This window comes from Bubalus bubalis, chromosome 1, assembly GCF_019923935.1.
Source record: "Bubalus bubalis isolate 160015118507 breed Murrah chromosome 1, NDDB_SH_1, whole genome shotgun sequence".
In the NCBI taxonomy this organism is placed as follows: Eukaryota; Metazoa; Chordata; class Mammalia; order Artiodactyla; family Bovidae; genus Bubalus; species Bubalus bubalis.
In genome coordinates this window covers 11,218,742-11,243,628 of record NC_059157.1, presented here as the reverse complement: position 1 = coordinate 11,243,628, position 24,887 = coordinate 11,218,742, and the positions used below count along the sequence as shown (strand labels likewise).

General features: G+C 36.2%; 1 protein-coding gene across 1 annotated transcript in view; it reads left to right on the top strand.

Annotated features, from left to right (window-relative positions):
* Positions 1-24,887, top strand: part of ADAM32 (ADAM metallopeptidase domain 32) — a 176,570-nt gene that overhangs the window by 91,546 nt on the left and 60,137 nt on the right. The window contains exons 13-16 of the mRNA XM_025278234.3: positions 12,048-12,140; positions 13,454-13,652; positions 22,397-22,502; positions 23,772-23,952. Of these exons, the coding sequence (XP_025134019.3) occupies positions 12,048-12,140; positions 13,454-13,652; positions 22,397-22,502; positions 23,772-23,952 (579 nt within the window). The remainder of the gene's footprint in view (positions 1-12,047; positions 12,141-13,453; positions 13,653-22,396; positions 22,503-23,771; positions 23,953-24,887) is intronic.

Here is a 24,887-nt window from a genome sequence, read left to right as displayed (position 1 = left end):
GAAATAAAACCCAAAGTTAGTAGAAGAAGAGAAATAATAAAGATCAGAGTATAAGTAATTGAAATAGAGGCTAAAAAATTGAAAAGATTAATGAAACTAAGAGGTGATTCTTTGAGAAGGATGAAGGAAACTGATAAACCATTATCTAGACTCATCAAGAAAAAGAGAGAGCCCAAATCAATAAAATCAGAAATGTAAAAGGAGAAGCTACAGCCAACACCACATAAATTCAAAGGATCATAAGAGATTATTTCAGATAATTATATGCCAGTAAAATGGGCAAAATGGAAGAAATGTACAAATTCTTGGAAATGTGTACTCTCCTAATACTGAATCAGGGAGAAATAGAAAAGATGAACAAATTGCCAGTAATGACTTGAATCAGTAATAATAGTAATAAAATTAACAACAAAAAATCCAGGATCAATGGCTTCCTTCACAGGTGAATTCACCAAACATTTAGAGAACAGTGAACACCTGTTCCTATGATAATAAACAACTGTATGTATGTGTCTTTCCCTTAATACTTTTCTGTGTATTTGTGTGTCCTTATGCCAGTTCCACAGTCTTAACTAACGTACTTTTACAGTAAGTCTTAAAAACATTTTGTGTAAATCAATAAACTTTGGTCTTCTTTTTCAAGATACTTTTACTCTTCTAGGACCAGTTTGTTTCCATGTAAGTTGAAGAATTGGCATATAATTGTAGGGACTTTGATTTGAACTGTGTTGTATTCATATATCAATTTGAGGGGAATTACCTTCTTACCAATATTAGTTATGCCAATCTGTGCACCTTGTGTATCTCTTAACTTATTCAGATCTTCTTTACTTATTTCTTCTATAGATTGCTTATTTTGATAGTTTAAAAATTTTACTTAGCAATTATATCACTAGTATAAAAATTGCAGTGGACTTTTCTGAATTATAGTTTTTATTAGAAGTTCTGAGAGTGGCTTTCTTTCCTTTGTTCTTACTTTTAGGGAGAACGTTTTCTAACTTTTAACATTAAATATGATATTAGATATAAGCTTTTTTTTAAATAGATGTGCTTTACCATATTGAGGAAATTTCTTTCTGAGCGTTTTTTTTTTAATTGAATAAATTTGAAGTAAAATATTATAAGTTTAGGTTGTATAGTGTGTTACTGTGATATATTTATATATGTTTATGTATTGTTATCTGATTGCTGATATGGTGATGTTTACTACATTACATAATTATGGGGATTCCCAGCTGGGGTTTGCCTGCCAATGCAAGAGACAAAAGAGATGCAAGTTCAATCCCTGGGTCAGGAAGATCCCTTGGAGAAGAAACGGCCATCCACTCCAGTATCCTTGCCTGGAGAATCCCATGGACAGAGGAGCCTTGCAGGCTACAGTTCATGGGGTCTCAAAGAGTTGGATGTGACTGAGCATGTACACACACACACACACACACACACACACACACTCGCATAAGTATAGTACATTTGTTGTTGTTCAATTGCTCAGTCATGTCCGACTATTTGTGACCCCATAGACTGAAGCACGCCAGGCTTCCCTGTTCATCACCATCTCCCGGAGATTGCTTGAACTCATATCCATCGAGTTGGTGATGCCATCCAACCATCTCATCCTCTGTCGTCCCCTTCTCCTCCTGCCTTCAGTCTTTCCCAGCATCAGGGTCTTTTCTAATGAGTCAGCTCTTCAAATCAGGTGGCCAAAGTACAAGAGCTTCAGCTTCAGCATCAGTCCTTCCAACGAATATTCAGGACGGTTTCCATTAGGATTGACTGGTTTGATCTCTTTGCAGTCCAGGGCGCTCTCAAGAGTCTTCTCCAACACCACGGTTCAAAAGCATAAGTTCTCTGGTGTTCAGCTTTCTTTATGGTCCAGTTCTCACACCCATACTTGACTACTGGAAAAACCATAGCTTTGACTATATGGACCTTTATCAGCAAAGTAATGTCTTTGCTTTTCAACATGTATCTAGGTTGGTCATAGCTTTTCTTCCAAAGAGCAAGCGTTTTTTAATTTCATGGCTGCAGTCACCATCTGCGGTGATTTTGGAGCCCAAGATAATAAAGTCTGTCACTGTTTCCATTGTTTCCCCATCTATTTGCCATGAAGTAATGGGATCAGATGCCATGATCTTAGTTTTTTTTTTTTTTTTTTTTTAATTTTATTTTATTTTTAAACTTTACATAACTGTATTAGATTTGCCAAATATCAAAATGAATCCGCCACAGGTGTACATGTGTTCCCCATCCTGAACCCTCCTCCCTCCTCCCTCCCCATTCCATCCCTCTGGGTCGTCCCAGTGCACCAGCCCCAAGCATCCAGTATCGTGCATCGAACCTGGACTGGCATCTCATTTCATACATGATATTTACATGTTTCAATGCCATTCTCCCAAATCTTCCCACCCTCTCCCTCTCCCACAGACTCCATAAGACTGTTCTATACATCAGTGTCTCTTTTGCTGTCTCGTACACAGGGTTACTGTTACCATCTTTCTAAATTCCATATATATGCGTTAGTATACTGTATTGGTGTTTTTCTTTCTGGCTTACTTCACTCTGTATAATAGGCTCCAGTTTCATCCACCTCATTAGAACTGATTCAAATGTGTTCTTTTTAATGGCTGAATAATACTCCATTGTGTATATGTACCACAGCTTTCTTATCCATTCATCTGCTGATGGACATCTAGGTTGTTTCCATGTCCTGGCTATTATAAACAGTGCTGCGATGAACATTGGGGTACTCGTGTCTCTTTCCCTTCTGGTTTTCTCAGTGTGTATGCCCAGCAGTGGGATTGCTGGATCATAAGGCATGTCTATTTCCAGTTTTTTAAGGAATCTCCACACTGTTCTCCATTGAATGTTGAGTTTTAAGCCAGCTTTTTCACTTTCCTCTTTCACCTTCATCAAGGGGCACTTTTAGTTTCTCTTTGCTTTCTGCCGTAAGGGTGGTGTCATCTGCATATCTGAGGTTTTTGATATTTGTCCTGGCAATCTTGATTCCAGCTTGTGCTTCATCCAGCCTGGCATTTCGCATAATGTACTCTGCATGTAAGTTAAATAAGCAAGGTGACAATATACAACCTTGATGTACTCCTTTCCCAATTTGGAACCAGTCTGTTGTTCCATGTCCAGTTCTAACTGTTGCTTCTTGATCTGCATACAGGTTTCTCAGGAGGCAGGTAAGGTGGTCTGGTATTCCCATCTCTTGAAGAGTTTTCCAATTTGTTGTGATCCACACAGTTAAAGTGTAGTCAGTGAAGCTGAAGCATCTTTAGTGCTGTCAGTGAAGCAGAAGTAGATGTTTTTCTGGAACTCTCTTGCTTTTTCTATGATCCAACAGATGTTGGCAATTTGATCTCTGGTTCCGCTGCCTTTTCTAAATCCAGCTTGAACATCTGAAAGTTCTCGGTGCATGTACTGTTGAAGCGTATCCTGGAGAATTTTGAGTATTACTTTGCTAGCGTGTGAGATGAGTGCAATTGTGTGGTAGTTTGAACATTCTTTGGCATTGCCTTTCTTGTGTGCTTAGTCACTCAATGGTGTCCAGCTCTGCGACCCCATAGTCTGTAGCCCGCCAGGCTCCTCTGTGCATGGGATTTTCCAGGTGAGAATACTGGAGTGGGTTGCCATTCCCTTCTCCATGCCTTTCTTTGGGATTGGATATAAAACTGACCTTTCTAGTCCTGTGGCCATGGCTGCTTTCCAAATTTGCTGGCATATTGAGTGCAGCACTTTCACACCATCATCTTTTAGGATTTGAAAAAACTCAGCTGAAATTCCATCACCTGCACTAGCTTTGTTCGTAATGACTCTTCCTAAGGCCCACTCATTTTCACACTCCAGGATGTCTGGCTCTACGTGAGTGATTACACCATCGTGGTTATCTGGCTCACTAAGATATTTTTTTGTGTAGTTCTTCCATGTATTGTTGCCACCTCTTCTTAATATCTTCTGCTTCTGTTAGGTTGATACCATTTCTGTCTCTTATTGCACCCATCTTTGCTTGAAATGTTCCCTTGGTATCTCTAATTTTCTTGAAGAGATCGCTAGTCTTTCCCATTATATTTTTTCTCTGTTTCTTTGCATTAATCACTTAGGAAGGCTTTCTTATTTCTCCTTGCTAATCTCTGGAACTCTGCATCCAGATGGATATATCTTTCCTTTTCTCCTTTGCGTTTCACTATAATAAAGTCGGAGAAGGCAATGGCACCCCACTCCAGTACTCTTGCCTGGAAAATTCCATGGATGGAGGAGCCTGGTGGGCTGCAGTCCATGGGGTCACTAAGAGTTGGACACGACTGAACAACTTCACTTTCACTTTTCACTTTCCTGCATTGGAGAAGGAAATGGCAACCTACTCCACTATTCTTGCCTGGAGAATCCCAGGGACGGTGGAGCCTGGTGGGCTGCTGTCTATGGGGTCGCACAGAGTCGGACACGAGTGAAGTGGCTTAGCCGTATAGTAAAGTAGTATTGCCTATATTCATTATATTGTGCAGTAGATTTCTATGGCTTATTTATTATCTGTTACAAGTTTGTACCTTAAATACCATCACTCTTATTCCTTTGTTTCCACAACCTCTGGTAATGAGGATTTTACTCTGTTTTTTTTCACAGATTTAAAGTTTTTAGATTCCACATACGTGTGATATCACACAATTCTTCTTTTCTCTGTTTGACTTATCTCATTAGCATAATGTGCTCAAGGTTTGTACATGTTGTTGAAAATGGGAGGATCGCTTCCGTTTTCTTGGCTGAAAAACATTCCATTGTGTGTGTGTAGCACATCTTTTTTATCTATTAATCCATTGATGGATGTTTTGGGTGTTTCTATATCTTTGGTATTGTAAATAATATTGTGATAAATACAGAGTGCATATATCTCTTTGAAATTAAGCTTTCATTTTCTTTGGGTATATACTCAGAAGTGGAATTGCTGGACCATATGTTAGGTCTATTTTTAATTTTTTGAGCAACCTCCATATTATTTTGCACAGTGGACCAATTGGTTGGACCAATTTACATTTCCACCAACAATATATAAAGCTTCCCTTTTCACCACATCCTTTACAGTATGTGTTGTCTCTTGTATTCTTACTGATAACCATTCTAATAGGTGGGAAGTGATGTCTCATTGTGGTTTTGATTTGTATTTCTTGATGATTGGTGATGTTGAGTGTCTTTTCATATGCCTGTTGGCCATCTGTATGTCTTTTCAGAAAAACATCTAGTTCTTCTGTTCATTTTAAAATTGGAGTGTTTTTTTTTTGGTTATCAGATTGAATAAGTTCTTTATATATATTTAGTATTAACCCCTTATCTGATACATGCTTTGCAGAATTTTTCTCCCATCATGTAGGTTTTTTTTAAATTTTTTAATTTTGGTAAGTGTTTTGAGGCACAAAAGGTTTTGAGTTTGATGTCCCATTTGTTGATTTTTTTCTTTTGTAGTTTGTCCATGCTGTAGTTTGGCCTCATACTCCAGAATTTATACCCAAGATCAGTATCTAAGGTTCTTCCCTACATTTTCTTCTAGGGGTTTCATGGTATCAGATCTTATGTTTAAGTCTTTGATCCATTTTAAGCTAATTTCTCTGGGTATTGTGGGATAGGAGTCAATGTCATTGTTTTGCATGTGTTTCTCTAGTTTTCCTGGTTGTTGAAAAGATTATACTTTCCTCATTGGATATTCTTGACTTCCTTGTTGAATATTAGTATACCATATATGCCAGAGTTTAGTTTTGAATTCTCTGTTCCCTTTGGCTGATTGACACGTTTATTTTTGTCCCAGTATCATATTGGTGTTTGTTTTATTATATAAGTTTCAGATGTACAGCATTCTAATTAAACATCTGTATACATTACAAAGTGATCAGCACCACAAGTCCGCTTACCATCCAATGCCAAAGGGTTGACTCCCTTCACCCATTTCTCTTACTTCCTAAACCACTTCCTTCTGGTAACCACTAATCTGATTTCTGTATCTCTGAGGTTTTTTGGTTTTGTTTAGTTGGCTTTTTTGAGTGCTTTGTTCTTTTTTAGATTTTACATATGAATGAAATTATATGGTGTCTTTCTCCATTTGAGTTATTTCTCTTAGTGTAATACTTTCAAGGTTCATCCATGTTGTTGCAAACAGCAAGGTTTCATTCTTTTTATGGATGAGTAAGTATTCCATTGACTTCCCCTGTGGCTCAGTGGTAAAGAATCTGCCTGCAATGCAGGAGACCCTGGTTGATGCCTGGGTTGGGAAGATCCCCTGGAGAAGGAAATGGCAACTCACTCCAGTATTCTTGCTGGGAAAATCCCAGCAAGGAGGAGGAGGTGTCTGACAGGCTACAGTCTGCAGAGTTGCAAAGAGTTGGACATTACCGAGGGATGGAGCATGAAGTATTCCATTGTTTATGTATACTGGGCTTCTTTATCCATTCTTCCATCAGTGGACACTTAGGTTGGTTTCCATACTTGTGCATGTTTAGTCGCTCAGTTGTCCGACTCTTTGTGACCCCAAGGACCCCAAGCCTGCTGCCAGGCTTCTTACATGGGAGTCTCCCATGTAAGAATATTGCAAGAATATTGGAGTAGGTAGCCATTTCCTTCTCCAGGCGATCTTCCTGACCTGGAATCGAATCTGCATCTCCTGTATTACAGGTGAATTCTTTACCATCTGAGCCACCAGGGAAGCCCCTTAGGTTGTTCCCACATCTTGGTTATAAATAATGCTGCAATAAACAGAGTGCATATATTTTTTTCTAGTTAGTGTGTTTATATTATTTGGATAAATACCCAGAAGTGGAATAGCGGATTATATGATAATTTGATTCTTAGTTTTTTGAGTAATCACCATAATGTTTCCATAGTAGCTGCACTGATTTTTATTTTTTATTTATTTATTTTTTTTTTTATTTATTTTTTTTAATTTTATTTTATTTTTAAACTTTACATAACTGTATTAGATTTGCCAAATATCAAAATGAATCCGCCACAGGTATACATGTGTTCCCCATCCTGAACCCTCCTCCCTCCTCCCTCCCCATTCCATCCCTCTGGGTCGTCCCAGTGCACCAGCCCCAAGCCTCCAGTATCGCTGCACTGATTTTTAGTCCTACCAATAGTGGACTAGGGTTCCCTTTTCTCTGTGTCCTCTCCAACATTTGTTATTTTTTATTTTTGATAATAGTTATTCTAAAAGGTATGTGATATCTTATTGTAGTTTAATTTGCACTTTCCTAATAATTATGTTGATCATCTTTTCATGTGCCTGTTGGCCATCTCTGTGTCTTCTTTGGAAATGTCTGTTCAGGTTCTGTGTCCATTATTTTAGTCAGGTTGTTTGTTATTGAGTTGTATATGTGTTTTATGTATTTTGGATATTAACTCCATATCAGATATATGATTTGCAAATATATTTTCATTCAGTAAGTTGCTTTTTCATTTTGAGATGGTTTTCTTTGCTGTGAGGAAACATTTTAGTTTGATGTAGTCCCGTTTGTTTATTCTGCTTTTGTTTCTCTTGCCTTTCAATTCAGAGTGACAAAAACCTTACCCTTATGAGATTGATATCATTGAGATTATTGCCTACATTTTCTTCTAGGAATTTTATGGATTCATGTCTTATATTCAAATCAATCCATTTTGAGTTCATTTTTCTTTATGATGTGAGGTAGTAGTCTAGTTTATTTCTTTTGCATGTGGCCATACAGTTTTCTCGACACCATTTTTTGAAGAGACTCTCCTTTCTCTGTAGTGTATTCTTTGTTGTAAATTTATTGTCTGTGCATTTGTGGGTTTATTTTTGTGCTCTCAATTGTGTTCCATCGATCTGTGACTCTGTGCCAGTACCATTCTGTTTTGACTATGGTAACTTTGTAGGAAGCAAAACATACTGTTTTACTTACTGTAGCTTTATAGGAAATGTTTGTCCCTTGATATCTACAGGAGATTGGTTCTAGGACCCTTAAAGGATGCTAAAATCCATGCATGTTAAAATTCTTTTATAAATGGCACATAACCTACCAATATACGCCTACTATTTTAAATAATTTCTAGATTACTTCTAATACCTAATACAATGTAAATGCTTGTAAATATTTGTAAATAAAATGTAAATGCTATGTAAATAATTGCCAGAATGCAGCAAATTTAAGTTTTGCTTTTTGGAACTTTCTGGATTTTTTTCTGAATAATTTCAATCTGAGATTGGTTGAATCCATGGTGCATAACTCACACATATGGAGCACCAGCTATAATTTGAAATCAAAGACTATGATACTTCCAGCTTTGTTTTTCTTTCTCAAGATTGTTTTGGCTGTTGGGGATCTTTTGTGTTTCCACATACCTGTGGCTTGTATTACTGTGGCTTTGTAGTTTAGTTACAATTTCAGAAGCATGATACCGCCAGGTTTTTTTTTTTCCCCCCTCGGAATTATTTTGCCTATTTGGAGTCTTTTGAGCTTCCATGAAAAGTTTAGGATTGTTTTCTCTATTATTGTGAAGAATGCCTTTGATATTTTTATGGGGATTATGTTGACTCTGTAGATGGTTTTGTGTCATATAGCTGTTTGAAGAATATTAATTTTTCCAATCCATGAACATAGGATATCTTTCCATTTCTTCTTGTCTTCATATCTTTTTAAAAATTTTCTTCAGCAAAGTTTTGTGATTTTTATTAGGCAGATCTTTCACTTTCTTGGTTAAAATTATTCCTAAGTATTTTGTTATTTTTAATACTGTTGTGAATGGGATGGATTTTTAATATTTCTGTTTTAGAATCTTCATTACTAAAGGAATGTGGTTGATTTCTGTATGTTGACTTTGTATCTTGCCACTTAACTGAAATCATTGACTATGACTCTAGTTTTTTGATGGTTCTTCGAGATTTTCTGTATATAGAATCATATTATCAGCAAATAACCACAGTTTTACTTCTCTTTTTATTTGGTTAACTTTCCTTTTTTTTTTTTTTTTTTGTCTTTCCCAATTACTCTAGCTAGGTCTTCAGGAAAACTGAAGGACTGAAAATACCCAGTTTCAAAACTTAATAAAAACTATAATAATGGCAATATAGTACACACAAAAAATATACAAAGAGTTTATTAGAACAAAATGGAGACCTCAGAAATAAAGTTCCAAAAACTGAATAGGCATATTGAGAGTGGGTGTTATTGCCATGTTCTTGATCTTAGGGGAAATGCTTTCAATTTCTCTACATTAAGTGTAATCTTAGTTAGCTAAGAATTTTCAATTAAAAATTAGTGTTGAATATTGTCAAATATTTCTGTTTCTATTGAGCTGATCATATGAATTTTCTGGTTTTTTTTTCTTCTATTAATATGATGCATTTCATTCATTGCTTTTTGAGTACTAACCCAGCTATCATGCAACCTTGAGATTAGCCCCACTTGGGTTATTTTATATATATATATATATATATATATATATATATATATAAACATTTTAATTTACCATTTTGTTCAGGATTATGGAACTTATTTTTAGAAGGGGATTGTGGTCTGTAGTTTTTTTCTTTTTTTACAATCTTTTCTTCTGGTTTTTGTATCAGGGTAATTATGGGCTCATAAAAAGAGTTGGAATATGCTCCCTACTCCTACCTTTTGAAATAATTTGTTTAAGATTGGTATTATTCCCATTTATTTATTGCGAAAGAACACTCGACAGTAGATTTACCCCCTTAAATCTAACCCCCTAGAAATTTTATAGTTTTGGAATTTAATTTTAGATTTATGATCCCTTTGAATTATTATTTGTGTGTGTGTGTGTGTGTGTGAAATGTGTTGAGTCAATATCTAGAGTTTTTCATGTGAATGCCCAGTTGTTCCAACACCATTTATTGAAAACGCTTTTCTCCACTGATTTGTATTTGTTCCACTATCAAAGATTTTATTATCTCTATGTAGGTTAATTTCTGAGGTCTCCATTTTGTTCTAATAAACTGTTTTATCTATTTTTTTGTACGTACTTCAGTTCAGTTCAGTCGCTCAGTCTTGTCCGACTCTTCTGTGACCCCGCAGCACGCCAGGCCTCCCTGTCCATCACGAAGTCCTGGAGTCCACCCAAACCCATGTCCATTGAGTTGGTGATGCCATCCAACCATCTCATCCTCTGTTGTCCCCTTCTTCTGCTGCCCTCAATCTTTCCCAGCATCAGGGTCTTTTCAAATGAGTCAGCTCTTCGCATCAGGTGGCCAAAGTATTGGAGTTTCAGCTTCAGCATCAGTCCTTCCAATGAATATTCAGGACTGACGTACTACAGTGCCATAATTATATTTTTTATTGAGTTTTGAAACTGGGTATTTTAAGTCCTGCCGTTTTCTTTCTTCTTTTGCTCCTCCTCCTTCTACTTTCTCTTCCTCAACATTATGTTGTCTACTCTGTCTTTTGCCTTTCCATGTAAACTTTAGCATCAGTTTGACAATGTCAAAAAACAATTGCTGGACTTTTTATTGTAGTTTCATTGAACATCAAGTTGTGAAGAACTGACATTTTAACAATTCATGAACATGAACATTCTCTTCATTTATTTATACTTTCTTTGATTTTTTCAAGTTTTATAGTTTTCATCATACAGATCCTATAAGATTTTTTTTCTAGATGTTGTTACCAAATTGAAGACGTTTAGTTTGCTAACATTTTTATAAGTGATTTTAGATTTTGTCAAATGCTTTCTCTACAGCGATTGTGAGGGTCATTGATTTTTCTTCTTTAGTCTATCAGTATTATTGATTGTATTAATGGATATTTGCATAATAAGCCATCCTTTCATGCTTGTGATGAATCCTACTTGGTTGTATGATGTAATTATTTTTGTACATTGTTGGATTCAATTTCCTAATTTTTTTTTTTGTTGAGGATTTTTGCATCTGTGTTTATTAGATCTATTTATTGATTGATCTAGATTTATTTATGAGATATATAAGTTTATTGATATATAATTTTCCTTTCTTGAAATGTCTTTGGTCTTGATATTAGGCTAACACTGGCCTCATAGAACTCGTTAGGAAACATCACGTATCAGTGCTAGGAGAGTAATGTGTCTGTGATTCCATGGGGGAAAGGCAGTAGAAGCTCCATGTTCAGTGCTTTTCCTGAATTCTGTCCTCAGTGCTTTTTCTCTTGACTGATTTTAATTTGTATCCTTTCCATATAATAGGCCATAACTGTGAGTATTAACAGCTTTCAGTGTGTTCTATGAGTTCTTCCAGTAAATTATAAAACCTGAGTGTGGTTTTGCGAATCCACTGAGCTTGTGGTTGGTGAAAATGAGGACACTCTTGGGGACTGTTCTTTCTAACTTTTCAGTGGGTCTAAACTCTACTCACCCCTTTTAAATTTTTTTAAACTTTATTTTTTGACTGTGTCCCAAAGAATGTGGGATCTTATTTCCATGGGGGATCTAACCCGCATGCCTTGTATTGGAAGCATGGAGTCTTAACCACTTCCTCCAGGGAAGTCCCATACCTACCTCTTCCCCTGCCCTAATTTATTGAGGTATCATTAGCAAATAAAAATTGTATATGGTTTAAGGTTTACAGATGTACCATGTGATGTTTTAATGTATGTATACATTGTGAAATGGTTCCCATGATCAAACCAGTTGAAATGTCCATCATCTCACACAGTTATCATTAAAAACATTTCTATCTTCTTAGCAAATGTCACCTGTATAATGCAGTATTGTTAACTATAGATCCTGACAACAGACTCATTTTATCAATGAGAGTCTGTACCCTTTGATTTGTATCTCCCCTTTCCTCTCACCATTTAGGCACTGGAGGTGCCACTCTTCTCTGTTATAATATTTAGTTTCTAAAAAAAAAGTTATTTTATATATTCTTCCCAGTTTTCTAGTTGATTAAGAGTAAGTTCCACCATAGTATTTTAATTGTTTAAAGATGCAAAGTCTATAAATGTCGATAGCATGCATGTTCCCCCCCCAAATTAAAAAACTGTGTAACAAAGCTCTTGCCAAAGTTTATATTATTTCCATGACATAGTTTTATTGTGTATTCCACTCATTTATAGGAATGTGGACCTGATAACTGTTGTGATCCTCGTACTTGTGTGCTGAAACCAGATAAAGAATGCAGTGAAGGATCATGCTGCAACGACTGTGAAGTATGATTTTAGTTTGTTACCATCTTCTAAGTATAAAATGAAATGTGTCTTGGTTACTTTTGAATACAGACTCTTAGCTGTAACTCAAAATACATGACTTTTCATGTAAAGACAAAAATAAGTTCAGAGTGATGTGTCTAATTTTACGAATTATAGTTGGATGTTGAGTCCTCCTTATAATGCCATTATTCTCCCTAATGATGCTATTGGTTTTAAGCCTTGATTGACAGCTATGACAGAATTCTTTGATGTAGAACATCTTCATTGAAAGGGACTATTTTCATTTATTTTATCCAATATTTATATCTTTATAAAAATGATCTTTTAGGTTGTGATGGGTATTTGTGAGTATGTAATTGAAATATAAAGCAATTTCCAATAAATGCATAAATAATGAAACTCACTAGATATAACACTTTCCAAATGCTGCATGTCAGCACAAATTTAAACTATGGATTTATTATACAAAGACCATTTGACTTAAAGGTTTTATTTTAGCTTACATGATGAAGATGTTCATTCCTGTCCCCTGTTTTACTTTTCAGCTCTTCCAACATATATGTGACAGATTCATCACATGAGAACCCCTCTATTGAATGACCTGCCACTGGTTCTATGTTCTTCACTTTAGTTAACTGATATGGTTCCCCCCACCCACCCCTGGAATCTTAGCATGGTTAATTCTTTCCTCTGTGATCTTTATAGTATGAACTAGAAGCCATCAATTAAGAAGTAGGAGATAAATGCCCAATTAATGTTATTTATATAAATTTTAAGAATGCTATACATGCAAATGTTAATGACCCATAGGATAAGTCAGGAGAAAGTTTACTATTGGGTTCCTTATTTCCCAAAGAGTTTAGTAGTTGAACTGCCTTTTTAATCATTCTTTGCATTCTATTCTCAGTTGTTTTGGTTTCACATTTTCATAGAATTACCGATATTCCATACTTTAAAACTATGGTTTGAATAAGTATATTTTATTTAGAAAGCACCTAAATTTCACAATTTTACCTAAAGCAATAATTATCCCAAGCTAAAAGCTACTTTTCCTGCCTTCTAGCCAAAACTTGGGCTCTCATTGTATCATGTTTGTAATATACTTTTCCTTGTGCCTGTTCCTTACCTCTTGTTTTGGTTGATAACATTCAGTTTTTTCAATATGACTATTATAATTTTTATAACAGGAAGATACTGAGAGACACTAATGAATAAGTACTTCAAGCTATACATGGAATTAGAGCAAGATTAAATATTGGTAAACACAATAATCATATATAATGCTTTACTTTTTATATTTTAATTTCTACTAGTTTAGGGAAGCAGGTGCTCTATGTAGGCCCACTGCACATCCTGAATGTGACGTTCCTGAGTTTTGTAATGGAAGCTCAGGAAGGTGTCCGGCTGATATAACTATACTCAATGGACAGGAATGTGAAGGAGGAAAAGCTTATTGTTTTGATGGAGGCTGCCAAGATATTGATGCACATTGTGAGAGTATATTTGGAAAAGGTATTGTTTTGTGACATCTATATAGTTGGTCCTCAATATTTTCATTAACATTACCAAGACAGTGGTCAATTAGATATATTTAAATTATTTATTCTGTTTAAAGTTTCTCTTTTGGAGAAGGAAATGGCAACCCACTCCAGTACTCTTGCCTGGAAAATTCCATGGATGGCAGAGCCTGGTAGGCTACAGTCCATGGAGTCGCAAAGAGTCGGACATGACTGAGTGACTTCACTTTCTTTCTTTCTATAGTTCCTTTTAGAGAAGGAAATGGCAACCCACTCCAGTGTTCTTGCCTGGAGAATCCCATGGACAGAGGGGCCTGGTGGGGCTGCGGTCTATGGGGTTGCAAAGAGTCAGATACGACTAAGCAACTAACACACACACAAAATCTCTTTTTAGTTTTTGAACTTGTTAAGAATATGTTTCAGGTGTATGACTTAATATTTTGATATGCATATACAATATGAAATAATTGCCATAGTCATCTGATTAACATATTGCATGTATATACCCAGTAATATGCTTGCTAGATCCTAAGGTGGTGCACTTAAATTTTTGAGAAGCCTGTCTACTGTTTTCCATAATGACTGTGCCAATTTTCACTCCCATCAACAGTATATAAAAGTTTCATTTTCTCCACATTCTCGCTAATACTTATTATCTTTTTCTCTTTGATAACACACTATCCTAAAAGGTGTGAGTTGTGGTTTTGATTTACATTTCCCTGATGATTAGTGATGTTGAGTCCCTTTTCACGTATTTGATGGTCATTTGGCTTTTATTTGGAGAAATGTCCATTTAGGTCCTTTGCTCTTTTTAAATCTCTTTATCTTTCTTATTTAATTATGAGTAGCATATTTTAGAAATTAATCCCTTATCAGCTATATGGTGTGCTGATTTTTTCTCCCATTCTGTAGGTTTCATTTGTGATTTGTTGCTTACTTTCTTTGCTGAGAAGTTTTTTATTTTGATGCAGTCCTTCTTGTCTATTGTTGCCTGTGCTTTTGTGTCATCCAAAAAATATTGCCCAGATTAGTACCCAAGAGCTTTCTCTCTCTCTTTTTTCTAGTATATTTATAGTTTCAGGTAAGTTTAAGTCTCTTCAACCACCAACTTTATTGATGCACAATTGACATATAACATTAATAAGTTTAAGTTGTACAACTATTGGTTTGGTACTTTTATATATTTCAGAATGATTACCACCATAGTGTTAGCTAAACTTCCATTATGTCACATAATTACCGTTTCTTTTTCATGGTGAGGACATTTAAGATCTCCTTTCTTAGCAACTTTCAGGTATATAATTTGATATTACTAAGTATGAACATCATGCTGTGTGTTAGATTCCAAGCAGTTTTTTCATGTTATAACTGGAAATTTGTAACCTTTGAACACCTCCCCATTTTCCCCACCTTGCAGCCTGTGATATACATTATTGCTCTACTCTGTTTCTCTGAATTCAATTAGATTCCACATATAAGTGTTATCATAGAGTATTGTCCTTCTCTGACTTATTTCACTTAGCATAATGCCATGTTGCTTGGAGTCCATGTTGCTGAATATTTATATCTCATGTTTTCTTTGCTGATTCACACTATCAGGAAGGGGGAAATTTCCCATCCTCATTGCCTTCTCTGGTTCTTTTGCCTGGTCAAACAATTAAAATGACATAAGACAGATTAACTGGAGAAATAAAATTTTAGTTCATACATATGAGAATCCCACATAACATGAGAGACTCAGAGATCATATAAGAGGTTCAGAGACAGAAAGATAAAATAAATTGTCTGTGCTGTCCTGCACTAAGGAATGAGATAGGGTCCTGGGGCTTTTAAGGACAGGAGGGTCATTCACAGGATGATAAGAAGAGCAGATGTTTGGTAATTATATATTTGCCCTGCCATCCAGATCTGGCCAGTGAGATAGAATTTATCTTTGATAATAAATCTTTTTCTCAGGGAAAAAAGTCCCTAACTTAAATTCTTCTAGGTAGTTAAGGGAAGGGTAGTATATAGATATACTTTTTGATAGCCTTTAGCTCAAAATAATCCATATGCCAAAGTGGTACATTTTTTAATTGTTTCTTTTTCTGTGCAAAAACTTTTCAGCTTGATGAAGTCCCACTTTTTATTTTTGCCTTTGTTGCTAATGCTTTTGGTGTCATATTGAAAAAGTCATTACCAAGACCCATGTTAAATAGGTTTCCCCTTGTGTTTTCTTCTTTTTTTTTAACGTTTTTAACGTTTCTGTTTTTGCATTTAAGTCTTTATGAATTCATTTTTTTTTTTTTGAGCTGCGTGAGGTTGGGGATCAATTGCATTCTTTTGCATGTGGTTGTCCAGCTTTCTCAAAACTATTTGTCGAAGAGATTCTCCTTTCCTCATTGAGTATTCTTGACTCCCTTGTCAAATCTTAGTTTAGCATATTGTGGGGGTTTGTTTCTGGGCTCTCAATCTTATTCTATTGGTCTTTTTGTCTATTCTTATGCCAGTACTATAGTGTTTTAATTTCTATAGCTTTGTTATATAATTGTAATAAGGAAAGTGTACCTCTAGCTTTGTTCTTTCTCAAGATTGCTTTGTCTATTCAGGATCTCTTGATCTTTTCAAATTGTTTTTTTTTTTTATTTCTATGAAAAATACCTTTGGAATTTTGTTAGGGATTACCTTGAATCTGTAGATGGTATTGGGTGATATGGACTTCTTTTTTTCTTTAAATATTTATTTGACTCTCTCAGGTCTTAGTTGTGGCACACAGGATCTGTGTTACAACACAGAGACTCTCTAGTTGTGGCATACAGACTAAGTCCTTGCGGTGTGCAGACTTAGTTGCTCTGTGGCATGTGAGATCTTAGCTTCCTGACAAGGGATCAAACCCATGTACCCTACATTGCAAGACAGATTCTTAACCACTAGTCCATCAGGGAAGTCCCTACATGGATATTTTAATGATGTAAATTCTTTTGACCTGTGATAATAGAATATCTTCCTTTTTGTGTCTTCTTAGAGTTCTTTCATGAAGATCTTGTAATTTTCAGGGTATACATCTCTTACTTGGTTAAATTTATTCCAAAGTATCAAATTGATTTTGATGCTATTGGGAATGGAATTAAAAAAATTTTTTTTTCAGCTGTTGTTAGTGTACAGAAATTCAACTGATTTCTGTATGTTGACTTTCTTTTTATTTTTAAATGCTTGATCATAGCTTTGGTTGAAGTCCAAGGTACTTCTACTTTATTTTAATTATTTTTTCCCATCCCCATTAACTTCTCTGGTTCTTTTGCCTGGTCAAATAATTAAAATGACAGAAGACAGATTAACTGGAGAAATAAGATTTTAGTTCATACATATGAGAACCCCACATACATGATTTTAAATAGAAGCTCAGCAGGATTTCTTTCACCATTAGCTTTGTTAGTAGTAATGCTTCCTAAAACTCACTTGACTTCACATTCGAGGATGTCCTCTCTTGAGTGACCACACCATTGTAGTTATCTGAGTCATTAAGACTTTTTTGTATAATTATTCTGTGTGTCCTTGCCACATCTTCTTCATCTCTTTTGCTTCTGTTAGGTCCTTACTGTTTCTGTCCTTTATTGTGCCCTTCTTTGCATGAAATATTCCTTTGATATCTCCAGTTTTCTTGAAGAGATTTCTAGTCTATGCCATTCTATTGTTTCCCTCCACTTCTCTGTGTTGTTCGCTTAAGAAGGTCTTCTTATCTCTCCTTGCTGTTCTCTGGAACTCTGAATTCAATTGGGTATATTTTCCCCTTTCTCCCTTGCTTTTCATTTCTCTTCTTTTCTCATCTATTTGTAAAGCCCCATCAGACAACCTCTTTGCCTTCTTGGATTTCTTTTTCTTTGGGATGCTTTGTTACAAATCTGTCCACAGTTCTTCAGGAACTCTACCAGATATAATCCCTTGAATCTATTCATCACTTACACTGTATTAGGAATGTGATTAGGGTCATACCTTGAATGGCCTAGTGGTTTTCCCTACTTTCTTCAATTTAAGCCTGAATTTTGCAATAAAGAGCTATTGATCTGAGCCACAGTTAACCCAGGTCTTGTTTTTGCTGATTGTGTAGAGCTTCTCCATCTTCATCTGAAAAGAATAAAATCAATCTGATTATGGTATTGACCTTCTGGTGATGTTCATGCATAGAGTCCTCTCTTGGGTTGTTGGAAAAGGGTATTTTTTATGACCAGCATGTTTTTTTGACAAAACTCTGTTAGCCTTTGTCCTGATTCATTTTATATTCCAAGACCAAACTTGCCTGTTATTCCGAGTATCTCTTGAATTCCTGCTTTTGCATTCAAATCTCCTATGATGAAAAGGACATCTTTTTGGTTTTAGTTCTAGAAACTGTTGTATGTCTTCAAAGAACTGGTCAACTTTAACTTCTTACACACAGTTGCAGGGGCATAGACTTGGTTTACTGTGATGTTGAGTGGTTTGCCTTGGAAACAAATTGAGGTCATTCTGTCATTTTTTGAGGTTTCACCCAAGTACTGCATTTCAGACTTTCGTTGACTGTGAGGGCTGCTCCATTTCTTCTAAAGGATTCTTGACAATAGTAGTAGATATAATGGTCATCCTAATTAAATTTGCCTATTCCTATCTATTTTGGTTCACTGATTCCTAAGATGTTGATGTTCAATCTTGCAGTCTCCTTCTTGACCACGTTCAATTTACTTTGATTCATGGACTTAATATTCCAGGTTCCTATGCAATATTGTTCTTTACAGGATCAGACTTTATTTTCACCACCAGATATATCCACAACTAAGCATTGTTTCTGCTTTGGCCCAGCCACTTCATTCTATCTGGAGCTATCAATATCTGTCCTCTGCTCTACCCCAATAGCTCTACCCCTCTTCTGACCTGGGGGCTCATCTTCTCGTGTCATATCTTTTTGCCTTTTCATACTGTTCATGGCTTTTTCCAGGGAAGAATACTGGAATGGGTTGCCATTACCTCCACCAGTGGACCATGTTTTGTCAGAACTCTTCACTGTAACCTGTCCATCTTGGGTGGCTCTAAACAGCATGGTTCATAGCTTCATTGAAGGTGAAGCAAGCCCCTTTGCCACAACAAGGCTGTGATCTATGAAGGGGATTGTGCCTCATAGCATTTGATAATAAGGTAGAGGGAATCTAAATATACCATTTGGACTGTGGAAAGGCAAATTCTCTTACTTTGTAGACTTGGTCAGTATACTGGACTTAAGGAAATATTTAACATGCGATTTCACATTTGCAACATATTGCCCTTTTGGTGTTTCCATATTACCATGCAAAACCCAGACTGAGCTGAGAGAAAGTCCCTAACATGAGACAGGATATTCAAGGGAGAAATTAATAATAGGGCACATTGGTACCTTTAGAAGGAATATTTTACTAATATTTGGATTAGTAAAGATAGGGTTGGATGAAGAATATTCCTAACCTGGTAGTCTCAGATTCACAACTGAACTGATTAAACACTGTCAATACTCAGAATAATGTTATTTGCCTCACAGTATGTGCACAATCACCTTTGATGGGCTAATGTTTAAAAATTGTAGAAAGAGATAGAATTAGGACAAGGCAAAAAATTGAGTGACTAAATAATATCATCTTAATTTTAATAATAATCCACTAAGGTAGATATTATTACCTACTTTTATATTTTATAGATGGTCCGTTAGACTTAGCATGGTTCATTCTGGAGAAAGTAACTTTGCTAGGTGGAACTCTTAAGATTTTCCCCATCATTACTGTGGTATTTTATTGGAGATTCCTCCCTCTGAGTTGGATGAGAACCAGTGACTATATGGTGGACTATCATCCCTATGATTAGTTTATACAGAAAATATGAAGGGATTTTAAAGACTTAATTAAGGTCCATAATTCGTCAACTTTGAATCAATCCAAAGGAGATCATTCTAAGTGGAGCCTCAACTAATAATATGAGCCCTTAAAAGATGAGAAATGTCAGAAGATTCTTTGGTTGGCTTGGGAGAAATCAGTTCAGTTCAGTCACTAAGTCATGTCTGACTGTCTGTGACCCCATGGACTGCAGCACGCCAGGCTTCCCTGTCCATCATCAACTCCCAGAGCTTACTCAAACTCATGTCCATCAAGTCAGTGATGCCATCCAACCATCTCATCCTCTGTCGTCCCCTTCTCCTCCTTCCTTCAGTTTTTCTCAGCATCAGGGTCTTTTCCAAAGAGTCAGTTCTTTGTATCAGGTGGCCAAAGTATTGGAATTTCAGCTTTGGTATCAGTCCTTCCAATGATTATTCAGGACTGATTTCCTTTAGGATGGACTGGTTGGATCTTCTTGCAGTCCAAGGTACTCAAGAGTCTTCTCCAACACCACAATTCAAAAGCATCAGTTCTTTGGCACTCAGCTTTCTTTATAGTCCAACTCTCACATCCATACATGACTACTGGAAAAACCATAGTTTTGACTAAGTGGACCTTTGTTGGCAAAGTAATGTCTCTGCTTTTTAATATACTGTCTAGGTTGGTCATAACTTTTCTTCCAAGGAGCAAGCATCTTTTAATTTCATGGCTGCAGTCACCATCTTCAGTGATTTGGGAGCCCAAAAAAATAAAGTCTCTTACTGTTTCCATTGTTTCCCCACCTATTTGCCATGAAGTGATGGGACCAGATGCCATGACCTTAGTTTTCTGAGTGTTAAGTTTTAAGCCAACTTTTCCCCTCTCCTCTTTCACTTTCATCAAGAGGCTCTTTAGTTCTTCTTCGCTTTCTGCTTTAAGGGTGATGTCATCTGCATTTCTGAGGTTATTGATATTTCTCCCGGCAATCTTGATTCCAGCTTGTGCTTCTTCCAACCCAGCATTTCTCATGATGTACTCTGCATATAAGTTAAGTAAGCAGGGTGACAGTATACAGCCTTGATGTACTCCTTTCCTGATTTGGAACAAGTCTGTTGTTCCATATCCAGTTCTAACTGTTGCTTCTTGACCTGGAAACAGATTTCTCATGAGGCATCTCTTTAAGAATTTTCCACAGTTTGTTGTGATCCACACAGTCAAAGACTTTGGCAAAGAAATAGAGAAAAACAATAGAATGGGAAAGACTAGAGATCTCTTCAAGAAGATTAGAGATACCTAGGGAATATTTCATGCAGAAGACCTAACAGAAGCAGAAGATATTAAGAAGAGGTGGCAAGAATGCATAGAAGAACTATACAAAAAAGATCTTCATGACCCAGATAACCACGATGGTGTGATCACTCACCTAGAGCCAGACATCCTGGAATACAAAGTCAAGTGGACCTTAGGAAGCTTCATTATGAACAAAGCTAGTGGAGGTGATGGAATTCCGGTTGAGCTATTTCAAATCCTAAAAGATGATGCTTGGAAAGTGCTGCACTCAGTATGCCAGGAAATTTGGAAAATTCAGCAGTGGCCACAGGACTGGAAAAGGTCAGTTTTCATTCCAATCCCAAAGAAAGATAATTCCAAAGAATGTTCAAACGACCACACAATTGCACTCATCTCACACGATAGTAAAGTAATACTCAAAATTCTCCACACCAGGCTTCAACAGTATGTGAACTGTGAACTTCCAGGTGTTCAAGCTGGATTTAGAAAAAGCAGAGGAACCAGAGATCAGATTTCCAACATCTGTTGGATAATCAAAAAAGCAAGAGAGTTCCAGAAAAACTTTTACTTCTACTTTATTGGGAGAAATAAGCAGCCATTTTTGTGAGAGGGCCATGTCATTAGGACCTGAGCAGGAGTTCCTAGGGCCAAGAGCAACCCCTGGCAGATAGTAACAAAATGAAGCAACGGCTACAAAAAAAATGAATTCTTCACAGCCAATGAGGTTGGAAGAGGACTCTAGACTCAAATGAGGATGTAACTCCGGCCAGGAACTTTATTTCAGCCTTGAGACCCTGAACAAAGAACCTAAATGGGCTTTTCAAGACTTTCAGAAACTGTGACATGGGTGTTGTTTTAAGATTTTGGTAATTTTTTACACAGTGATAGAAAGCTAATACAATAACAAAGGAAAAATAGGTAAATATGTATGGATTGGCAATTTTGGTCCCTTCACTTCAGACTTTCTGAAGGTATGAAGTTTCTTTAATGAGGTTTTTTTTTTTTTTTTTTTTTTTTTTATAGACCTGGCTTTTTATACATTCCTACTCAGAATCTAGGAGAACAAGAATAGTTTTCTTGTATTCTCTCTCTTTTGCCTTCTTTCACAGAGCTCTCTTAAGATTTATACTTTTACAACTCTGGTTGTAAAAAAAAAAAGTATGGTTCCTCGGATGGTAAAGAATCCACCTACAATCCAGGAGACCTGGGTTTGATCCCTGGATCAGAAAGATCCCATGCAGAAGGGAATGGTAACCCACTCCAGTTTTCTTGCCTGGAGAATTCTTTGAAAGAGAAGCCCAGTGAGCTACAGTTCATGGAGCTGCAGAGTCAGACGTGGTTGAGCAACTAACACTTTCACTTTCAATTCTCCTCTACCCTCATAGTATCTTTTGAGTTACAAATGACCAAAATGAATTAAAAGGAGAAATAATCATGAGCAATACTTTTCACTTCATTTCTCTCTTCTTAAAACTTCCCTAGGGAACTTTTGAATAGATGACAATGATAGAGAAAAAAAAGCAAAGAAACATATGAAGAAATTGAGGAAGTTTTAATTTAAATATATTTAAGTTTTAATTTAAAGGAAGTTTTAATCCAAATATATTTCTAACTTTGACAGGTTCAAGAAATGCTCCATTTGCCTGCTATGAAGAAATACAGTCTCAAACTGATAGATTTGGGAACTGTGGCAAATCAGGAGCCAGATATACATTTTGCCCATGGAGGTATGCTATGCAAATAGTGAAAATTCCTATCTTATATACTATAAAATTCTGTTTTTAGTTTTTCACTATGTATGTCATTAATTCCAATGGTTTCGGGCATCACATGTGTTCAGGAGTTAATCTGAAATCAAAATCTCTAGTCTTGACACCATTCTTGTACTACAGACTTATTAAATTTCAACCTGATTTTTAAATATTTATATGTAGATGATTACTAGGCTCCAAGATCTTATCCAAGGTTGAAATTAATGATAGCCATTGCACCTTTCCTGTCTGAACATACTCATTATTTTAAAAATGAAAATACTATCCCCATTCATTTGAATGCTTGCCCAAGCTGAAGACTGCCCAGTGTCTCTAAAATGAAGTTCAATTTCTCCTGTGTCTGAAGAGCCCGTTCTTTGATGTTTTGGTCATGAATTTCTTTTCACAAATATTTTTAAAGAACCTACCATATGCTGGCCACTAGCTAGTTAGATACAAGTTAGCAAAACATAATGATGATCCTTGTACTCATGGAATTTACAGGCTGGTAAACATATCATCTGGAGAAGGAAATGGCAGTCCACTCTAGTATTCTTGCTTGGAGAATCCCAGGGACAGAGGAGCCTGGTGGGCTGCCGTCTATGGGGTCGCACAGAGTCAGACATGACTGAAGCGACTTAGCAGCAGCAGCAGCAGCAGCAAACATATCATGTAACTTTATGCTTCTTGTAACGTTACTTCCTTCTTAAGTAATGCTTATGCTATGACTGTTTGGAAATACCTTACTTTGCCTGTTGAAATTCTACTAACTTGTAAGCTTGGACTCAGATGGCATCTTCTCTATGAGGTTTCCCTGACTACTAAGTTAGAATATATCTTCATCTTAAATATCTGTAAGAATCTGCTTATTTCATTCACAGCACATTTAATAAGATTTATGTCATATTTAGTATTAGACTGTAAGGTCTTTGAGGGTAGAGGTCACAACGTAGTTTCTGCCCCTCTACAGAGAGATATAAAATGCTTGAGTGACTTGTTTATTTGACTATCAGTACATCAATCTGTACAGTGAATAAAAAGATCATTAGTGTCATTGAAAGATAAGCATGTATCAGTGGCTTTACATTTTACTTTAACTGTTAGTAGGAAAGTTTTACATTTCCTAAGATATATTGCCATAAATGGAGAACCATTCTTTATTTTTTTGGTCAAAGAAAGAAAATATGAAGCATTCATAATAAATGCCTAATGTCTAATAATCATATATTTTTATTATGTTTGCAGGAATCTTATATGTGGAAGATTAATCTGTACCTACCCACTTCAAACTCCTTTCCTTCGAGACAGTGCTTCTGTGATTTATGCTTTTGTGCGAAGTACTATATGTATAACAATGCTCTATGAAACAACGAATGCACAAGATTCACTCATGGTCAAAAGTGGCTCTATTTGTGATAAAGGGAGGGTAAATAGCTTAAAATCAATTAAAAAATCTGTTCTATTTATTTTCCTTGTGGCTCAGTTGGTAAAGAATCTGCCTGCAATGCAGGAGACCTGGGTTAGATCCCTGGACTGGGAAGATCCCCTGGAGGAGGACATGGCAACCCACTCCAGTATTCTTGCCTGGAGAATCCCATGGACAGAGGAGCCTGGAGGGCTACAGTCCATGGGGTCACAAAGAGTTGGACATGACTGAGCGACTAAGCACACACATGACCAAATAACCTCAAATATTTGGATAAGGAGAAAATGAGTAAGCTTCAGTTGGTCTCTGAGGGAAATGGGAGTGTTTGTTCCTTTTTAGAATTTCAGTGTTGTAAGCAAGGAAGCTCCAAGAGTTTTGGGACAGGAGTGTGGAGGAGAGAGGTCTTGGGAATACTTGTAGTTAAATATTCCATAACTTGGGAATTCACTTTTATTCTTGGAGAAGAAAGAAGAAATCCCATTTAATTATATATATCTCTTTGTGACCTAGTAGATAAGAGTACAACTTAGATGGTGCCTCAAGGAATAAATCTTTACCTCTTGGGTTTTGAAATTTTGCAGGTTACCCAACCAGTTTGAGATATCACAGCTGTGTGTAAAATGGGGATAATAATATTTACTCTATGGAGTTATTGCAAAGATTCAATGAAATGATACTATAAAGTATGTAGTACAATGCTCAACACATAGTAAGAACTAAATATAGGTTGGCTATTATTCTTGGTTGTTGTTATAATTGGTTATCTGTGAGAGCAAACAACCAAATATGGAGAAAGCATGGAATAAATTTACTTCAGAATCTCATTTAGTTCCTAGCCAGAAATTTGCTCATGAGGAACTATCATATAGTATAAAGTGTAGCCTTTGAAGATAGAAGCACAGAGATCTGAATTTTGACTCTTCCTCCTTACCTGA